General features: G+C 59.3%; 1 protein-coding gene across 9 annotated transcripts in view; it reads right to left on the bottom strand.

The window, feature by feature from the left end:
- GRIN1 (glutamate ionotropic receptor NMDA type subunit 1) overlaps positions 1-15,349 on the bottom strand; it is a 25,398-nt gene extending 10,049 nt beyond the window's left edge. For 2 of the 9 annotated variants that reach the window (XM_070595954.1, XM_070595955.1), the window contains exons 1-7: positions 14,417-15,142; positions 11,755-11,889; positions 8,899-9,075; positions 6,653-6,715; positions 5,764-5,864; positions 968-1,089; positions 723-897 (exon numbers count right to left, since the gene is read on the bottom strand). In XM_070595954.1, the coding sequence (XP_070452055.1) occupies positions 723-897; positions 968-1,089; positions 5,764-5,864; positions 6,653-6,715; positions 8,899-9,075; positions 11,755-11,889; positions 14,417-14,674 (1,031 nt within the window). In that variant the 5' untranslated portion in view covers positions 14,675-15,142. Of the gene's footprint in view, positions 1-722; positions 898-967; positions 1,090-5,763; positions 5,865-6,652; positions 6,716-8,898; positions 9,076-10,788; positions 10,855-11,754; positions 11,890-14,416 lie in introns of those variants that run through there. The other 7 variants (XM_070595959.1, XM_070595961.1, XM_070595960.1 and 4 more) reach the window with 6 other exon arrangements.

The raw sequence follows: 15,349 nt of genomic DNA, 5'->3' as shown, positions 1-15,349 counted from the left end.
TGTGCCATGTGCCTGTCTGAGTCTGTCTGTGTGCACATGGACATGCATGTGTGCACGTGTGCTGCCTGTACCTGCAGTTGTGTGTGTTCCTGTTGTGGGCAACATGAACCATGTTTCTCCAACATGCTACTCAGTGTGTGTGGGGGGGTGTCTAATGATGAGCTGGGCCAGCCCACCCTGGTGGCATGGTGTCCAGGGTGCTGTGAGCTAACTCTTGCCCCACTGCAGCCGTCCACTTCGGTCTTTGGTCAACCTTGGCTCTCTACAGGCTTGGGTGCCATCCCTGGGCTCCTTGTCTGACCTTCTGGGTCCCTGGAAGCTCCCAGTCCCCACCTGCAGTAGAAGCCTCCTCCCAAGGGCTGTCAGCCACCCCGAGGAGTGGGGTGGGGTCTCAGGGTTGGCTGCAGTGTTAAACGGTGAGGGCTGGAGCAGTGGAGAAGGCCAGGACTTCTGCGACATTCAAGGCTCTGGTGTCAGTGTGGGAAACGGGGTGGACGAGTATCACAGTGGAGATGGTGGTGGGGGTGGAGAGGAGGTGGGGGGAGAGGAGGGAAGTGGGAAAGGTGACTGTATCTGTAGGATGTGGGCAGCAGGCTGCGCTGGACCACCCGCTGAAGAGCGACTAGTCCCGCCTCCTAAGAGTGCCCACCCGTCCCGAAGGCGGCCCCGCCCACTTCCGGAAGAGTCGCCACGTCCACCTCTAGAAGGATGAGCCCGCTCACCTCTTGAAGAGCGGCCCTGTCTTCCAGATGTTGGTGTTGCCCACGCAGCCCCGCGGCGGGTCGGTGATGTTCTCCTTCTCCAGAAGCTCGTGCACCGCCTGCGCCACCACGCCCACGGCGTCGCTGATGTGCGCCGACTCGTTCTTGCCGTTGATGAGCTGCAGCCCGATGATGCCTGGGAGAGCGTCCCTTCGCTTAGAGCCCGTGGGGAGCCCCGCCCGCGGCCCCAGAGACCCAGCACTCACCGTCCGGGGCGTAGCGCAGGGCATTCCCTGAGATCTCGCGCTCCCCCACCAGCCACACGTACCCCGAACCGGTCATGTTCAGCATCGCGGCTGCGCGGTACACGGTGGCAGCATCGTCCTCGCTGTGGGGCAGAGCGGGGTGACGGGCCAGGACTCCAGCCGTCCCCTCCCCGCGGTCGGTTCTGGGGTCCTCCTCTGGAGCAGGGTGACAGGAATGGGGCCCAGACGCCCAGAGCTTCCCAAGCCACTCTGGCTGGCTCCCAGCCCTTGCTGGGCAGGCTTAGGTTGACCCAGGATGGTGATGGATCACCATGGATGGATCACTTGCTCCGCAGGTACCAGGCACAGTTCTAAGTGCTTTACATGGACTGCCTTATTTAGTTCTCACAATATCCCTATGAGGCAGGCATTAGTACTATCCCTGTGTCGGGAGGGGAAACTGAGGCACCCAGTGCACACAAGTGGTGGTAAGTAGCAGAGTCAGGTCTGCGCCTGGACAGTCAATCCCAGAGCCCATGCTCCTGTGACTTCCTGGACAGGTCATGCTCCCTCTGGTCCTCCATGTCTAAACGTGTGAAATGGTCAGATGCTGGTGGGACCCAGTGCCTGGGAGCTGTGTGGAGCATTGCAGCAGAAGCCGCTGGAGAGCCCTGGAAGGGCTCATCCTTCTGGAATCTGCACAAGCAGCTGGGCTCCCCCTGTCCGGGGCTGGGGCTGCCGGCAGGACAGAGCACAGGCTGCGGCTTGCAGGCACACATGGTCCTGAGCTTTTGGGGTGTCCTCGCAGGTGAGCCCCTATGGTCCCGGTCCTCTGGAGCTGGGGTCTCCCTGGTTGGGTCAAGGACCCTGGACCTGGACCCAGCAGGGAAGAGAAGGTGGGGCTGTGGGGGCCACTGAGGGTCCTCTCGTGCTTCCTACCTTCCCTTCCCTGACGGGATGGAACTGGCCCCAGATGGGCCTGGACCATGACTAGCACTTTGTTTCTCCAATGCTTGGGCAGTGGGACGCAAAGAGCTTGGGCAGTTTGGCTGAGTGTTGGCTTATTCTCACAATGGCTGACCCTGGAAACCAAGGTGACCCTAGGCTCCCTGAGGAGTCTGCATACAATATGCTCGAGGATTAGCCAACAAAGAAATTCAGACCTTCAGTATTTGCTCTAAATGACAAGGCTACTGTGGGATGTAAGAACACAAAACAGAGACGTTCCAGGCAGCACCACACTGGTGACCCAGATGAGAGCATCCAACCATGACTGCCCAGCCAAACCAGCCCTGTACGTGTCACGGCGCAGCGTGCATGCTGTCAACGGTGCTCACAAAACCTAGCAGAGAAGCTCGTCTGCTTGCCACTATTCGGGTCTATGGCATTTGACTTAGCGGAATGAGCACACACCTATGCTTGTGTCTGTGTAAATCGATATCAGTAGAAGAGTTGTGAACAAAAGCCTGATCAACCCATCAAAGTGTTTTATGAAATGGCCAAACCCAGTAAGGACAATTTCAGGAAGGTAAAAATGAAGAGTATCTTCCTGAAACAAATTCTCTGCACCCTGTAGAAAATTGGTCAAGAATTAAGATTGGCTTCGTGAGGTCTCTGCAAAATGCTCTCAACAGCCACCATGTACAAAATGTGGCAAGTGGAAGTGCCAGGGTCAAGAGGCCCCGTGTCTGCCACTGTCCAGGGGACAGCCTTGCCTCCCTGGGCTCCTGGGAGCTGGGCATGCTGGGCTGGCTGGGCTGCCCTCTGCTGTGGGATTCTGGTTCTCTGCTCCAAGGAGCTCAGCGTGTGAGGGGAGGGGTCCCTTCCTGCCCTGACAGCACAGGGGCCTTGCACAGATTCAAGAGGGGTGTTGGTGGGTGTGGTTGATGTGAGGGCTATGCCTTTGGGGGCAGTGTAAGTACATGTGTGGAGTATGTGCATGTACACAGTGTGTGATGTGTATAATGTGTATGTACATAAGCATGAGTACATGTATATGTTGGAGTGCAACATAAATGGTAGAGTATTTATGGTCGAGCACATGATCGTGTAACGTGTATGCTTATATATAAAGGTGCACATGTGTCTGTGTATAAGTGTGTACGGTATTTGTGTGTGTGATGTGCCTGTGTGTATGCATGTGAATGTCCTGTGTGTATGTGCATGGTGTGTATATGGTGCATGTGTGTATGTGCATGCATTATGTACAGTGTGTATATGGTGCATACGCTTGTACGGGGGTGCATGTGGATGTGTGTATATGGCATGTGCATGTGTATACAGTATGTGTTCATGTTGTTTGTATGTGTGTGCATGTGCTGGCTTTGCGTATGGTGTGTACACAGTGCACATGCATGTATAGTGTGTACAAGCATGTGTATGTGTGGTATGTGCATGTGTGCACAGATGGTGTGCATGCAGTGTGTGTGAACATGCATTTGCTATGTATGGTGTTCAATGTTTGTGCATGTGTATATGTGTGTGAACATGTGGTGTGTGCACACATGTGTGCATGAGTGGTGTGAATATGCTGTGTGCCTGTGCACATGTGTGCACGTTAGTTTACATTTGTGCATGTGTGGTGTGTATATGACGTGCATGTACATGTGGTGTTATATGGTGTATGCTCATGTGCATGCATGCGTGTGGTGTGCACATAGTTTGTGAAAATGTCTCTCTGTGTATGTAGTGTGTGCAACATCTGTCATGACCACGTCCCCTTCCCTGGACTGACCTCGTTCTTGGAGCCACATCTGGCAAACCTGTCCTTGATCCTGGGGACTGGTGACACAAGGCAAGCCCCCCTCAGCCCATGTCCAGGGGCTTCCCCATGGCTGCAGCATGTGTCTTGGGGTCTCACTGACCAGAGGGAAAGCAGTGGAGAAGGTGCCCTCCCCTCTTCTGGGAGCCGAGCATGGTAGGGTTCTGCAGATTGTTTTTTGTGTTTTTTTTTTGAGGAAGATCAGCCCTGAGCTAACATCTGCTGCCAATCCTCCTCTTTTTGCTGAGGAAGACTGGCCCTGAGCTAACATCTGTGCCCATCTTCCTCTACTTTATATGTGGGACGCCTATGACAGCATGGCTTGCCAAGCAGTGTCATGTCGGCACCCAGGATCCAAACCAGTGAACCCCGGACCACCGAAGCGGAATGTGTGCGCTTAACCACTTCACCACCGCGCTGGCCCCCATGGAGGCCTCCAGGAGGCTGCGGATTGATTTTATGCATGGCTTTCTGGCCCCTGTCCTGGTGGCCACTCTGGTTACAATGTATAGATTGGGCAGGTCTGGTTTGGTGTGAACTCATCCTTTGTAAAAGCGTCCAACAGTTGAACACCTATGTTTTGGGGTAATGGGTTCCTTGAGTTGCTCTGTCCCGGATGAAGGGGACTTCAGATCACTAGCCAACTGCCCACTTGTCCTTCTGTCTGTCCATTGGTCCACCCATCCATCCATCCATCCATCCTTTCATTCCACCACATCCACAAAATCTCTCTCAAGCTCTATAATGAGTGAGGGGAAGGGGAAACAAAGGAGAAATAAAAGGAAAGGGTCTGACAGGCTTTGTCTGGGCGCAGCTTTCCCTGGGCGGGGCTTTCCTTGGGGCGGGGTTTTCCCAGGGGCGGGGCTTTCCCTGGGCGGGGCTTTCCCTGGGGTGGGGCTTTCCCTGGGCGGGGCTTGCCTTGGGCAGTGATCGCTTTGGGAGAGCCTTGCTCCGGAAGGGGCTGTGCACCCCCTTGACTTTGTGTGGGCACGTCCTTAAACCTTTCTCCTGAAGCCCTCCCCTCAGTGCTCAGGGTTGGATGGTCAGCACGGGCAAGTGACTCATGACTCTGAGCCCTGGGTTCGCACTGCAAAATGGGGGGCAGTGGGGATTTAGCTCCTTCCTGTTGCACTCATCTGGCCGCTGTGAGCTCTGGAGTGGGGCTGCTTCCTGCCGTCCAGCTGGAGGAGCCCTGGTGGGCCCCACTGCACTCTATCCTGGGAGGAGGTGGGCACCTCGCTCTGAGGTTTATTGACTGAATGTGCGAAAGGACACCTCCCTGCCACTCAGAATATTGCTGGCTCTTTCCAGCACTCCGGACAGCAGCGTTTGGGGTGTGTTCTCTGGGCCAGGTGACCCCTGCTGCTTTTCTCCACTCTGTTGGAGCCTGGCAGAGCTTCTAGGACAGGGCAGACAGTCCACCCAGGCCCTCCTGGCTGTCCCATGGGATGCGGTTCTTCTTTTTCCCATTCTGAGTGGTCTGGCCTTTCCCTTCCCGGGAGAACTTAGTCATTTGCAAATAGGGAGATTTTTTATTGTGGGTTGGTTCCTGGGGTCACAGTGTGGGTCAGGCCCTATCCAGCGGCAGCGTGGTATTCAGGGGTCCCTAATTGGCTGCCTACTCCAACTGCTCCCATCCTTCAGTGCTATGACTCGGGCCCTCTCCCTGCCATGGGCCTTCCCACCTGGGCTCACCTGCATACCACACATCACTTACCTGGGCCCTTTCCCTGACCCCAGCTCCCAGAGCCCCGTGTCACCCCATCTATCACCGGGGTTGTGTTGGCCTTCCTAAGGGCAGGGGCCTGTCCACCTCCCATCCCCAAAGCCCAGCTCAGGGCCAGCGGCAGCAGGTGCCTGTGGAAGGGAGGAAGGACCCAGGGAGGGTTGAACAGATAGACGGTGTTGCCTTCTCGGGTCACCAGGTGTACGTGGTGGGGACTCTCTTTGGCAAGGGCATTTTGGAAGCTGAAGCTCAATTTCAGCCCAACGTTGCCTGGGCCCTGGCCAGGTGCAGCCTGGGTGGAGTTGGGGGAGGGGCCCGGCACGCCCTCACCTGGCAGAGAGGATGATGACCCGGGCCTCCAACTCCCGCGCCTCCATCAGCAGAGCCGTCACATTCTTGGTCCCCGGGTCGAACTGCAGCACCTTCTCAGCCTGTGGTGTGAGCAGAAGTGTTAGCAGGCAGCCTGGGCAGGGGACACAGCGCCTCAGGGTGAGAGTCGGACCACAGCCGCTAGGAACCCCGAGGCAGCTTAGCTAGGGCTGCGGCGGCCTGCACCTGCCACCTGCACTGTCCACTTGCCTTCCTGGCTCTTCGCCTGGCCTGGCCTCGCTCGTCCTTTCTTCAGCCTGCTCACTCTCCTGTGCTTGCTTTCTGCTCTCTCTGCATCTCTCTTTCCACCTCTCACTCCTGTCCTCATTTTTGCACTGAGCATGCAAGCTGAAGTGGACCGAGACTCAGAAAGAGGCGTGCAGCGGACAGGAAACAGAAAAGAGTTTTGGAATGCAACCGGGAGTGGAGATGGGGCTGACTGTTCCAAAACCATGGGAGATCCTCTTGGGCCTTATTCTGAGGCCCCTGCAGGAGTGGCCCAGACCCCGGCAGGCAGGCGGGCGGCTGGGCGGGTGGGCTCCCTCCTGGGTTCCTCGAGGAAACCCTGGGGGTCCCAGAGATTTGCATGCACTTCCCGGAGAGCAGCTCCTCCTGCGGCCGCACCTGCCTCTCGGGCGCAGGCCAAGACCGAGGCCATGGTGGGTGGGCCGTGGGTACCCACACAGCCGCGCCTGCCCTCTCCTGCCTGCGGCTGCCTGCCTCTCGACCTCACTCTCCTCACTGCTCGGGCCTGCGGCGCGGCTGGGCCAGACGGCGGCCCTAGTGGCCGAGGCGCCGGAGGCCAGGGCTCCCTAGTCGGTGGGTGGCGTGCACGTCCATGCATATATACCTTGGGTCCGCGCTTGTTGTCATAGGACAGTTGGTCGAGGTTTTCATAGTTCCTTTTTTTACTCTGATGAATAATGTGCACAGAGAAAATATGCAGACACAGAAGAAGATTATAAACGGTTGAAAATGACGGCGCTAAAGCTATCACACCACCTCCTCGGACGTCTGCAGACGGGCGGGACCTGGAGCTCGCAAACACCTAGGCCGGGGCGGGCCGGGACCGGGTGGGGCCGAGGGACGAGGGGCTTGGGGCCACTGAGGCTCCCTCCCGGAGCTGTGCTCTTGGAAACGGTCACACTTGGGAGAAACGGAGGCCCTGTCCGCGTCCATGCCAAATGTGTCCATTTGGGGTCCCACCTGCCACCCCCACCCCTGCCATGCACCTGCTGTGTGGCCCCAGCAGTACCCACCCCATCCCACGTCAGTCCTGAATGGGGAGGGAGCACCTCCTCCCCGCTCCCTGCCCCCTCTGTCCCTCCCCCTCCCCGGGTCCTCCCTCTGCCTCTCTTAGAGATCTGGGTGTTCTGTTCTCACAAACTGGTGTGTGCACACTCATCGACCCACGTGTGTGATGGAGGTCCAGTGTGATAAGAGTTTGTGTGCATATGTGTGCACAGGGGTGACATGCATCCGTGGACATCTGCATGGGAATGTTAGTCTGCGTAAGCCCATGCGGGGAGTGAGGACCAGTGCCATCTGAACACTTGTGTGGGTGTATGCACGGTCATGTGCTGTGAGCTAGTGGGGTGAGCATGCCCATGGGCCACATCCCTGTGTGTGAGTGCCTAGGCTGGGCCATGACAATGCGTGGGAAGGTGCGTGTGGTCTGTGTGGCGGGAGGTGTGCAGTGTGAGGAAGTTGTCTTGAGAACGGCCGCCTGTGCCTATGAGAGTGAGTGCAGGTGGCTAGGTATGTGGAGTGTGACTGATGAGCATGTGTGCATGTGCACTGGGCTTGCAAGTACATGTGGCTATGGGTGGACATGCCAGGAGGTAACACACCTGCTGCATGTGTGGGGTGCTATCTCAAGAGGGGTGGGGCCCTGTAGTGCTGGTAGCCAGCCCTCCCTCCCAGACTTAGCCAATCCCCCAAAGCAGGAACCCCCAGGACCCTCTGGGCCTGTCCTCTGGCTTCACCCCCCCCAACCGGTGCCCTCTACTCCCTTCAGGGCCTATGGCACCTTGAGGGGCCCTGGGTTGGCACTAAGATTAATGAAGCCAGCTCTGACTTCACGGACAGAGCATGCTCCCTGCCACCCCCTTGGTCTGGCCTCCCACGGCCCTCCCCAGCCTGGGCCTCCCTCCCTCTCTGCCCTGCTTGGCTTCCACTTGACCCGTGGGCTGTGGCCTGGGTGCCAAACGCCCAGGTCTCTGGGCTGGGTGAAGGTGAGACCCTGGGCCTCCTTTGGTGAGCACCAGCTCCTCCTCAGGCTGGCACTGGGGGATAGGGGTCACTTGGACCCCCAGAAATCCTTGCTCTGGTGTCTCCACAGCCCCACAGAGTGGGGGCCAGGCAGGGATGGAGTGGTCAGTGTGTCCTAGAGCCAGGCATCTAATTGGTCCCAGGAGGAGTCCAGAGCCTAGCCCCATGGTGGGAGGTGAGGAGAGGAAGGCACTGGGTGCAGGAGGGGGAGCGGGAGCCTGAAGGGGGCAGGGTCCGGGCTGGGGGTGGGGCATGGCAGATATCCCCAGGTGGGGTTTTGGTGAGGGTGATGGGTGGCTGGGAGGTGGAGGGCTGCAGGGGAGGCGAGGCCAGTGTGAAGACATGGCATGAGTGACAGCAGAGAGGGGGCTAGGTCTTTTGGGGAGGGTGCATGGTGCGTTGTCGTCACCATCACACTGAGAGGGGCGCCCTAGAGGAGGCTGCTGGGGGGCTGGGCCCGGCCAGTCTGCCTGGGAGGGTGGCGGGAGTCACAGGGTAGGGGCAGAGCGGTCAGGGTCCGGCGGGGCTCTGGCCTGCGGACCCACGAGGAGGGAGGGGGTGTTTGCGGAGCTCCAGGTGGTCCTGCCCTCGCCCCGCAGGGACTGACACGAAGGAGATTTCGACTAATGGCAAAAGCAAGTGAAATGAGCCGAGGACAGGCTGGGGCGGGCGCTCGCCAGACGCGTGGTGCTGACCATGCACGATGGAAAGAAAGGGTGTTCACACACGGGCCACAGACACAGCGGGCGCTCGCCCGGCTCCTGCTCCTGCTCCTGCTCGGCTCTGACTCTGCGCCGAGGCGCCCCGCCCACGCCCGGGCCTCACCTTGGACTCGCGCTCCTCCAGCAGCGTCTCCAGGCGCTTCTGCGCGGCCCGGCCCTCGTGGTCGTCGCTGACCAGGAGGATGATGTGGTTCCAGCTGTAGACGCGCATCATCTCAAACCAGACGCTCGACTGGTGGGAGTAGGGTGGCACCGTGCGCAGGAAGCTCAGGTGGATGCTCTGTGGGGATACCGGAGGCTGATGGGTGGGAGGGACCGAGACCTCTGCCAGGCTGGCGAAGGCAGACCAGCGCTTCCCCTGCTGCTGCCCTGATACGGCTGGGGGACGCTTCTAGACCCCAGACACCGGGGTCCCTACTGCTCCCCACTCCTCCCTTTACACTAATGGGGGATGCTCCCCAGCAGACAGGGACCCAGTGGGACTTCCTGATACCCCTGCCCTCACACCATTCTCTTCTCCCTCCTCCCCCCGCCCCCGAGTCTGAGAAAAAGAGGCTGGGTGTTTGCCAGCAGCACCCTGACCACATTGGGTGTCTGTGGGAGTGCCCCTGGGGCAGCTCCCCACCTTCCGGGCAGCACCCCCTGCTGGACAACTTAGACTCAGAAAGTTCTCCCTGACATGCAGCATCTCAAAGATCCCCTCTGGGGCCACACGCTGTCCTTCTACAGTTATTTACATAACCGTAGTATTTGTTAGGAAGTTTCCACTCTCGGGGTTAAACATTTCATCTCTTCACCAAGCCCAGAGGTTGTCGCTTGCTGGCTTGACTTGCTTGTCTGTGTGCACTAACCACCAGGGAAGGGCATGCTGGGACTCAGGCATGGAGCAGGCTCTGCCCTCCTCAGCCTAGGTTCTGTGTCTGTCCAGGAAGCACTAGTCCCTTTAGCATCCCTGGGGACAGACACTGATCTTGTGGTCCTCTGGGACCTCCAGGTTCTTTTTTCACCTGCTCCCTCTGTGTGACCTGGGGGCAGTGCCTTGGAACCCAAGTGCAAGAATGCCCCTTTGCCTCTGTCCACCGTTCACCTGGCAACATGGCTGCAAGGGAGTTGTAGTTGGGGTCTTGGTCTGGCTCTCACCCAGGCCTTCCTGGTTCATGTGTTGGGCACAGACTGGCTGTTCGTTGGGACCACGAGTGGAGCCAGGGTGGCGTTGCGAGGTTTGACCATTAGGTTTGCTCTCATGCCGGACCAGAGCGTTGGACCACAATCTGGCTCTGGGCTGGGGGCTCCTGCTGGGCTGGGGTCCTGCCCTGGGAGGGGGCTCCCCCAGCCTCTCCTGTGCTCCACCAGCTGTTTTCCTGCACTTTTCTCCCCTTTGCGTGTGAGGTGACCAGTGCCCAGAGAGGCAAAGGAGGCAGGGCTGGAGGGCTCAGGCAGGACATTTTGTTTCTCCACAGCTGTGGTCTCAGTGCCTCTGAGCATTCAGGGTGTCTCAGCTGTGTGCCGAGCTGCCAGGGCCCCAGGAAGGGTGGCTGCTCTGGCCTCCAATTAATCTCCTCCCTGGAAGGCCTTCTCAGAGAGCCCCACATCCTGGCCTCACTAACCCCTCGCCTCCGGGCAGACCCATCCCTGACCTCCCCAGAGACCCCTGGCTGGGATGACCTCTGTGCCGTAGGTGGCTTTATCTAAGACTCTGGGCTCCCAGCAGGATGAATTTGGAGAAGACGAGGAAACCCAGGAAGCTTCGGGCACACAGCTCAGCTCTCTGGCCCCTCAGTTCAGGCACCAAGCTGGATGTCCCCTGCCAAGCAGCCCCTTGGGGACTGTCTGCTGGTGGCCCCAGACCTGGAGGGAGATGAGGAGCAGGCTGTGGCAGCCCTCTTAGCCTCTTGGTGGCTAGTTTGCACTCCAGCTGATGGGTCCTCTCAGAACTGTGGGCAGACACTGTGGGAGAGCTGTTGACCTAGAGCAAGTGTCCTGCAAAACCAACCTGGTGACCTCTTGGCTCTTCCAGCTGCCGCTCCAGGATTGGACACCTCTAGCCAGAAGCCCCAGCCTGCGGCCACAAGAGCACCCCATGATGCTGAGCAGTGGTCAGGCCGGCCCCTCCTGCCGTGAGCTGTTCCTCATTCACCCTGCACAGGCCCTGCGGTGGGAAGGGCTGGGAACCACAGCTTCCTCGCTGCCTGGTATCCAGTCCCAGGCTTTTCCTCCTCCTGGAGCCCCCTTCTCCAGCTCTCCAAAGCCCGCCCGTCATGTTGTCCAGGAAGCCTCCCTGTGTATGTCTTCTCCTGGCCCACAGAGATCTCTGCTGCTTCGGGGGGCTTGCTGTTGGTGCCTGTCACCTGTCAGTGGGCCATCTGCCCAAGGGGGTGTGTGTATGTAGCTGCACACATATGTGAGCATAGGTGTAAGTATGTAAGTGTGGGCATGTATGAGTGTGTGATGGAACATAAGTGTGTGTGTGGGGAGGGTGAATATGTTAGTGTTATGTGATTGTGTACCTGAGTGTGAATGTATGAGTATGCGTGCAAATGTGCATATGGCTGAGTGTGTGTGAGAGCACACGAGTGTGCATGTGAGTGTGTTTGTGTGCATGTGCTCATGGGTTTGTATAGGTGTGAGTGTATGGATTTGTTTGTGTCTGTGTGAGTTTATGTGTTGTGAGTGTGTATACAGGTGAGCAGGTGCATGAGTGTGGGTGAGTTTGTGTGTTTATGAAACTATGAATGTGTGTGGGTGTGTGTGTGAGCGTGCCCAAATGCGTGAGCTCATGTATTGCCTTGCTGCTCCTTGAGCACAGAGCCCATGGCCTGAGTACCTCTGTGCCCCTGCCCCATCCTGGCACAGCACCTGCCCACCCTCCTTCCTCCTCCCCAGCAGCTGCAAGAGCCAGCCACCCAGGTCTGAAGACAGGAGCAGAGCAGCGGGGTCCCCATTGAGTGGTCAGGCTTACCTTGTCTGAGTAGATGGACATGCGGGTGGTCAGCCCCAGGACAGGGATGCGGTAGAAGCCAGCTGTGTAGGAGACGGGGGTGGGAGTGAAGTGGTCGTTGGGGGTAGGTGGGTGGCTAACTAGGATGGCATAGACCTGTGGACACAAGGTACAAGGTCAGCTCAAGCAGGGGGCAGTCCGAGCACTGTGCCAGAGCCAGCCATCAGAAACGGCAGAGGCTGAACCTGGCAGGCCAATGGGGGGCGGGGCACCTGGGGGGCACCACTTTTGTACACACACAGCCCCAGGAGCACACACCTACGAGGCAGGGGGACAACACCCCATAACCACCCTCTGACTATACATGAATTGTAGGGAAAGGCAGAGGCAGAGCTGGATCCCAAGAGGACACACCGGGAGGTGGCAGGTCCCTCCTCACCCGTCTGCTAGGGCCTCCCCTCAGTCCCCCGACACTGGGGGGCTGCCCTGAGGTGTGTGGGGAGACTCTGAAAGGGGGGCAAAGGCCTGTCCCTGTGATGTCTGGGAACTGTACACGCCACCCCGGCCGGGCAGGGCAGCAGGGCTGGTCTTACGTCATGCTGACAGCCACACCTAGGATACCCACTGTCCCTTCTCTCAAGCAGAGGTAGGCGGAAGCTGGTGCTCCCGAGAGGGAGGGCAGCTCCAGAAGGTCTGACTCAAGCACCACAGACGGAACTTTAGTGGGAGAAGCCAGGCAAGGAGCTGCCCGGGGGCCAGGGTCCCTTTTGCTGGTGTCTTCCAGGGGCAGGCTGAGCTCAGCTCAGCTTGAACAAGGCCCAGGGCTGACTTTGATCAATGACCACATCCTCAAGGAAGGGAAGGGAGGCACTGGGGGGCAGCCCCACCTTCCTGCCGGAACCAAGGCCCCAGTCGGCAGGTATGAAGCCAGTGGCTCAGCCCCGAGGCAGGGAGACAGAATCGGGGGCAGATGGCTCGGCAGTTCCACACCACCCCACATTAGAAGAACCTGCATGTGTCCCACCTGTGCCTTTTCCCGTCTCTGAGCCACAGGGCCCACCTGATTCTGCAAACGGGGGCGGGGGGCGGTGAGTGTGCTGGCCTCACATGGCAGGGGCGATGGCTGCCATGCTAGCACAGTGCCTGGCTTGCAGGGTGTACTCAGTGAGTGACAGGTGCTGCCATCACTTCTGCTGTGGCACTGGCTGTTCTCTAAGGGGACAATGCCCACAGAGAGCAGAACTGTGAGTGAGTTAGAGGAGGGATCCCCAGAAAGGGTCCCACCTGGACTCCCTGATTCCACTCCTTCATGTCCCTCCCCCATGCCAGATGGAACATGTGACCAAAGCTGCTGGCCACAGAGGCTTCACCTAGTCCTGTCCCATGCTGCCCTGGGCTGGGGCACAGGAGTGGATTGTGAGTGGCGAGGGGCAGATTTCCGAGCAAGGCTCTGGCCTCTGCAGTTGGAGCTGCTGGACTGGTCTCCCTCCCCTAGCCTCATCTCCAGTCTTCGCCTGAGGGCCTGGCCAACGTTTGCATGAGGATGTGTGTACACACGTGTGACCACACAGGTGTTCATGAGTGTGTGCTGGGATATGCGTGTGTATACTGTATGCCCCAACATGCCTGCATTTGTATGTGTGTGTGTATGTGTGATTGAGCCCAGTGTGGAAGACACACGTGTTTGCATTGCAGCTGGGCATGCCAAGCAGTGTATGGCACATGAGTGTGTGTGTCCATGGATGTGTATGTGTGGGTGGGCAGGTGTGCATGTGAGTGAGCATGTGCAATTGGTTGTGTAATGCGGATGTGCATGAGTGTGTGGTAGTGTAAGTCTGTGCATCTCTGTGCACAAACATGGATGTACTGTGTATGTGCGTGTGTGTGCTTGTGTCTGTCTGTGGATGTGGCGTGGCTGGCAGGTGAGTGTGTGTGAGCAGCGCTTGGCCTGGTGTCGTCCCGCCTCTTACATAAAGGGCTGCATTGCAGTGATCCCGTGGCTTCATTGGGATTCAGCAGGCGGTGCGGCCCAGGGGCGGACAGCTACGACAGGCAAAATCTCAGGAGTCGTGTCCTCCCCCGCTGCGCTGGCTGCCAGCGGCTCCCATGCTGTGCCCTGACACCTCCCACATGTGCAGTCCCCACTCCCACCCTATGGAATACCCTGCTTCGACACCTCGGCCATTTCCCATCTTGGGCAGACCTGCAGGTGGGGGAAGGGGAGGGACGAAGGGAAGGAGATGGAGAAGCAGAAACAAAGCTGTCCCCAGACCCCATCCAGCTTGAAGCCCTTCAGTGCATGCACGTGAGCCCAGAATGCCCACCCCCACGCGCACACCCAGCGATGGAACAAACTGCCAAATGCCTGCCTGCCATATGTCTGCACACACTGGTCAGGATCTGGAGCCCTGGGACCCTTGTGAGGACTGGCCACTGTGGCAGGGGACCAGTCTGGGAGCCAAGAGGGGGAACTGGCAGACATTGGTATTTGGCTGCTAGTAAGACCACCCCTCTCCAAAAGGAGCCAGCTGACTTAGGGGTCCTCTCTTAAAGGAAGGAGAGGGCTAAGAGAGGATGGAATGAAACTGGGACAGCAGGAGGAATGGAGGGTGGTGGAGGGAGGGGGGAGTGGAGGGGGGAGGGGCAAAAGAGGGCACAGCAGGAGCCCTGGGGGGGCCGGCACCTGGCTGGAGATGAGGTCCTCGCACACCGACAAGGCCATCTGGATGGCGTTGGGCTTGTGGGTGACAGAGGTGGCGTTGAGCTGGATCTTCCAGGAGCCGTGCCGCTTGTTGGCCTGGTTCACAGCCTCGCGGAACATCTGCTCGTGCTTCCGCGTGCTCAGCACCGCGCCGATATTGACGATCTTGGGGTCGCAGGAGGCACGGGCGAAGGAGCAGGAGAAGAGCAGGGCGAGTGTCAGCAAGCGCATGGTGCTCATGGGCTCGGGGCAGCGCCCTGGCTCTGGGCAGCACAAATGCGGGGCCCTTGGCGCATCCCCAGCGGGGTGCCCCGGCCGTCCTGCGCGCGCCCGATCCCGCGGGCTGGGGGCGCCACGTCTTCCCCGGGAGCCCGAGTCCCGGGACGTCTGCGGGAGGGAAGGGGGCCCACGGGCTCCGCCGGCCGGGGGTTCCCGGGCGCGTGCGTCCCCGCGCTGGCCCTGGCGCTGCCGCTGTCCGCGGTGCTGAAGCGGTTCCCGGCGCTGCCCTGGGCGCCCGGCGCCGAGAGGACACCGGGCGGCGGCTCCTCCCGGGCTTCGCTGGTCCGATTCCCGACGCTGCGGCGACTGCGGCAGCTGCGGAGCCGCGAGCGGGGCCAACGTCTCCTACCCCTCCCGCCGCCCCCGCTTCCCAACACGGAGCCGAAGGGGGGGCGCCTCCCGCGCCTGAGTGTGCGCCTGCGTTCGTGTGAGCATTCGTCAGGATGCGCGGGAGCGGGGAGCGCCTGCGTGAGAGTGTGTGTGCGAGTGCAAGTGTGTGCGTGTGCGCGCGTGTCCGTGTGTGTAGGTGTCGCTGGGACAGTGACCTGGCTGTCTCGGTCCTGCAGGGAGCTGAGTCCGTGTCACTGCGTGCAGCCTTGCATATCTTTTAACATGACCGAACGTGTGCCAGTTTGT

Source organism: Equus przewalskii, chromosome 26, assembly GCF_037783145.1.
Source record: "Equus przewalskii isolate Varuska chromosome 26, EquPr2, whole genome shotgun sequence".
In the NCBI taxonomy this organism is placed as follows: Eukaryota; Metazoa; Chordata; class Mammalia; order Perissodactyla; family Equidae; genus Equus; species Equus przewalskii.
The sequence above is the reverse complement of the archived record's forward strand: the minus strand, read 5'-3'. Positions and strand labels throughout refer to the sequence as shown.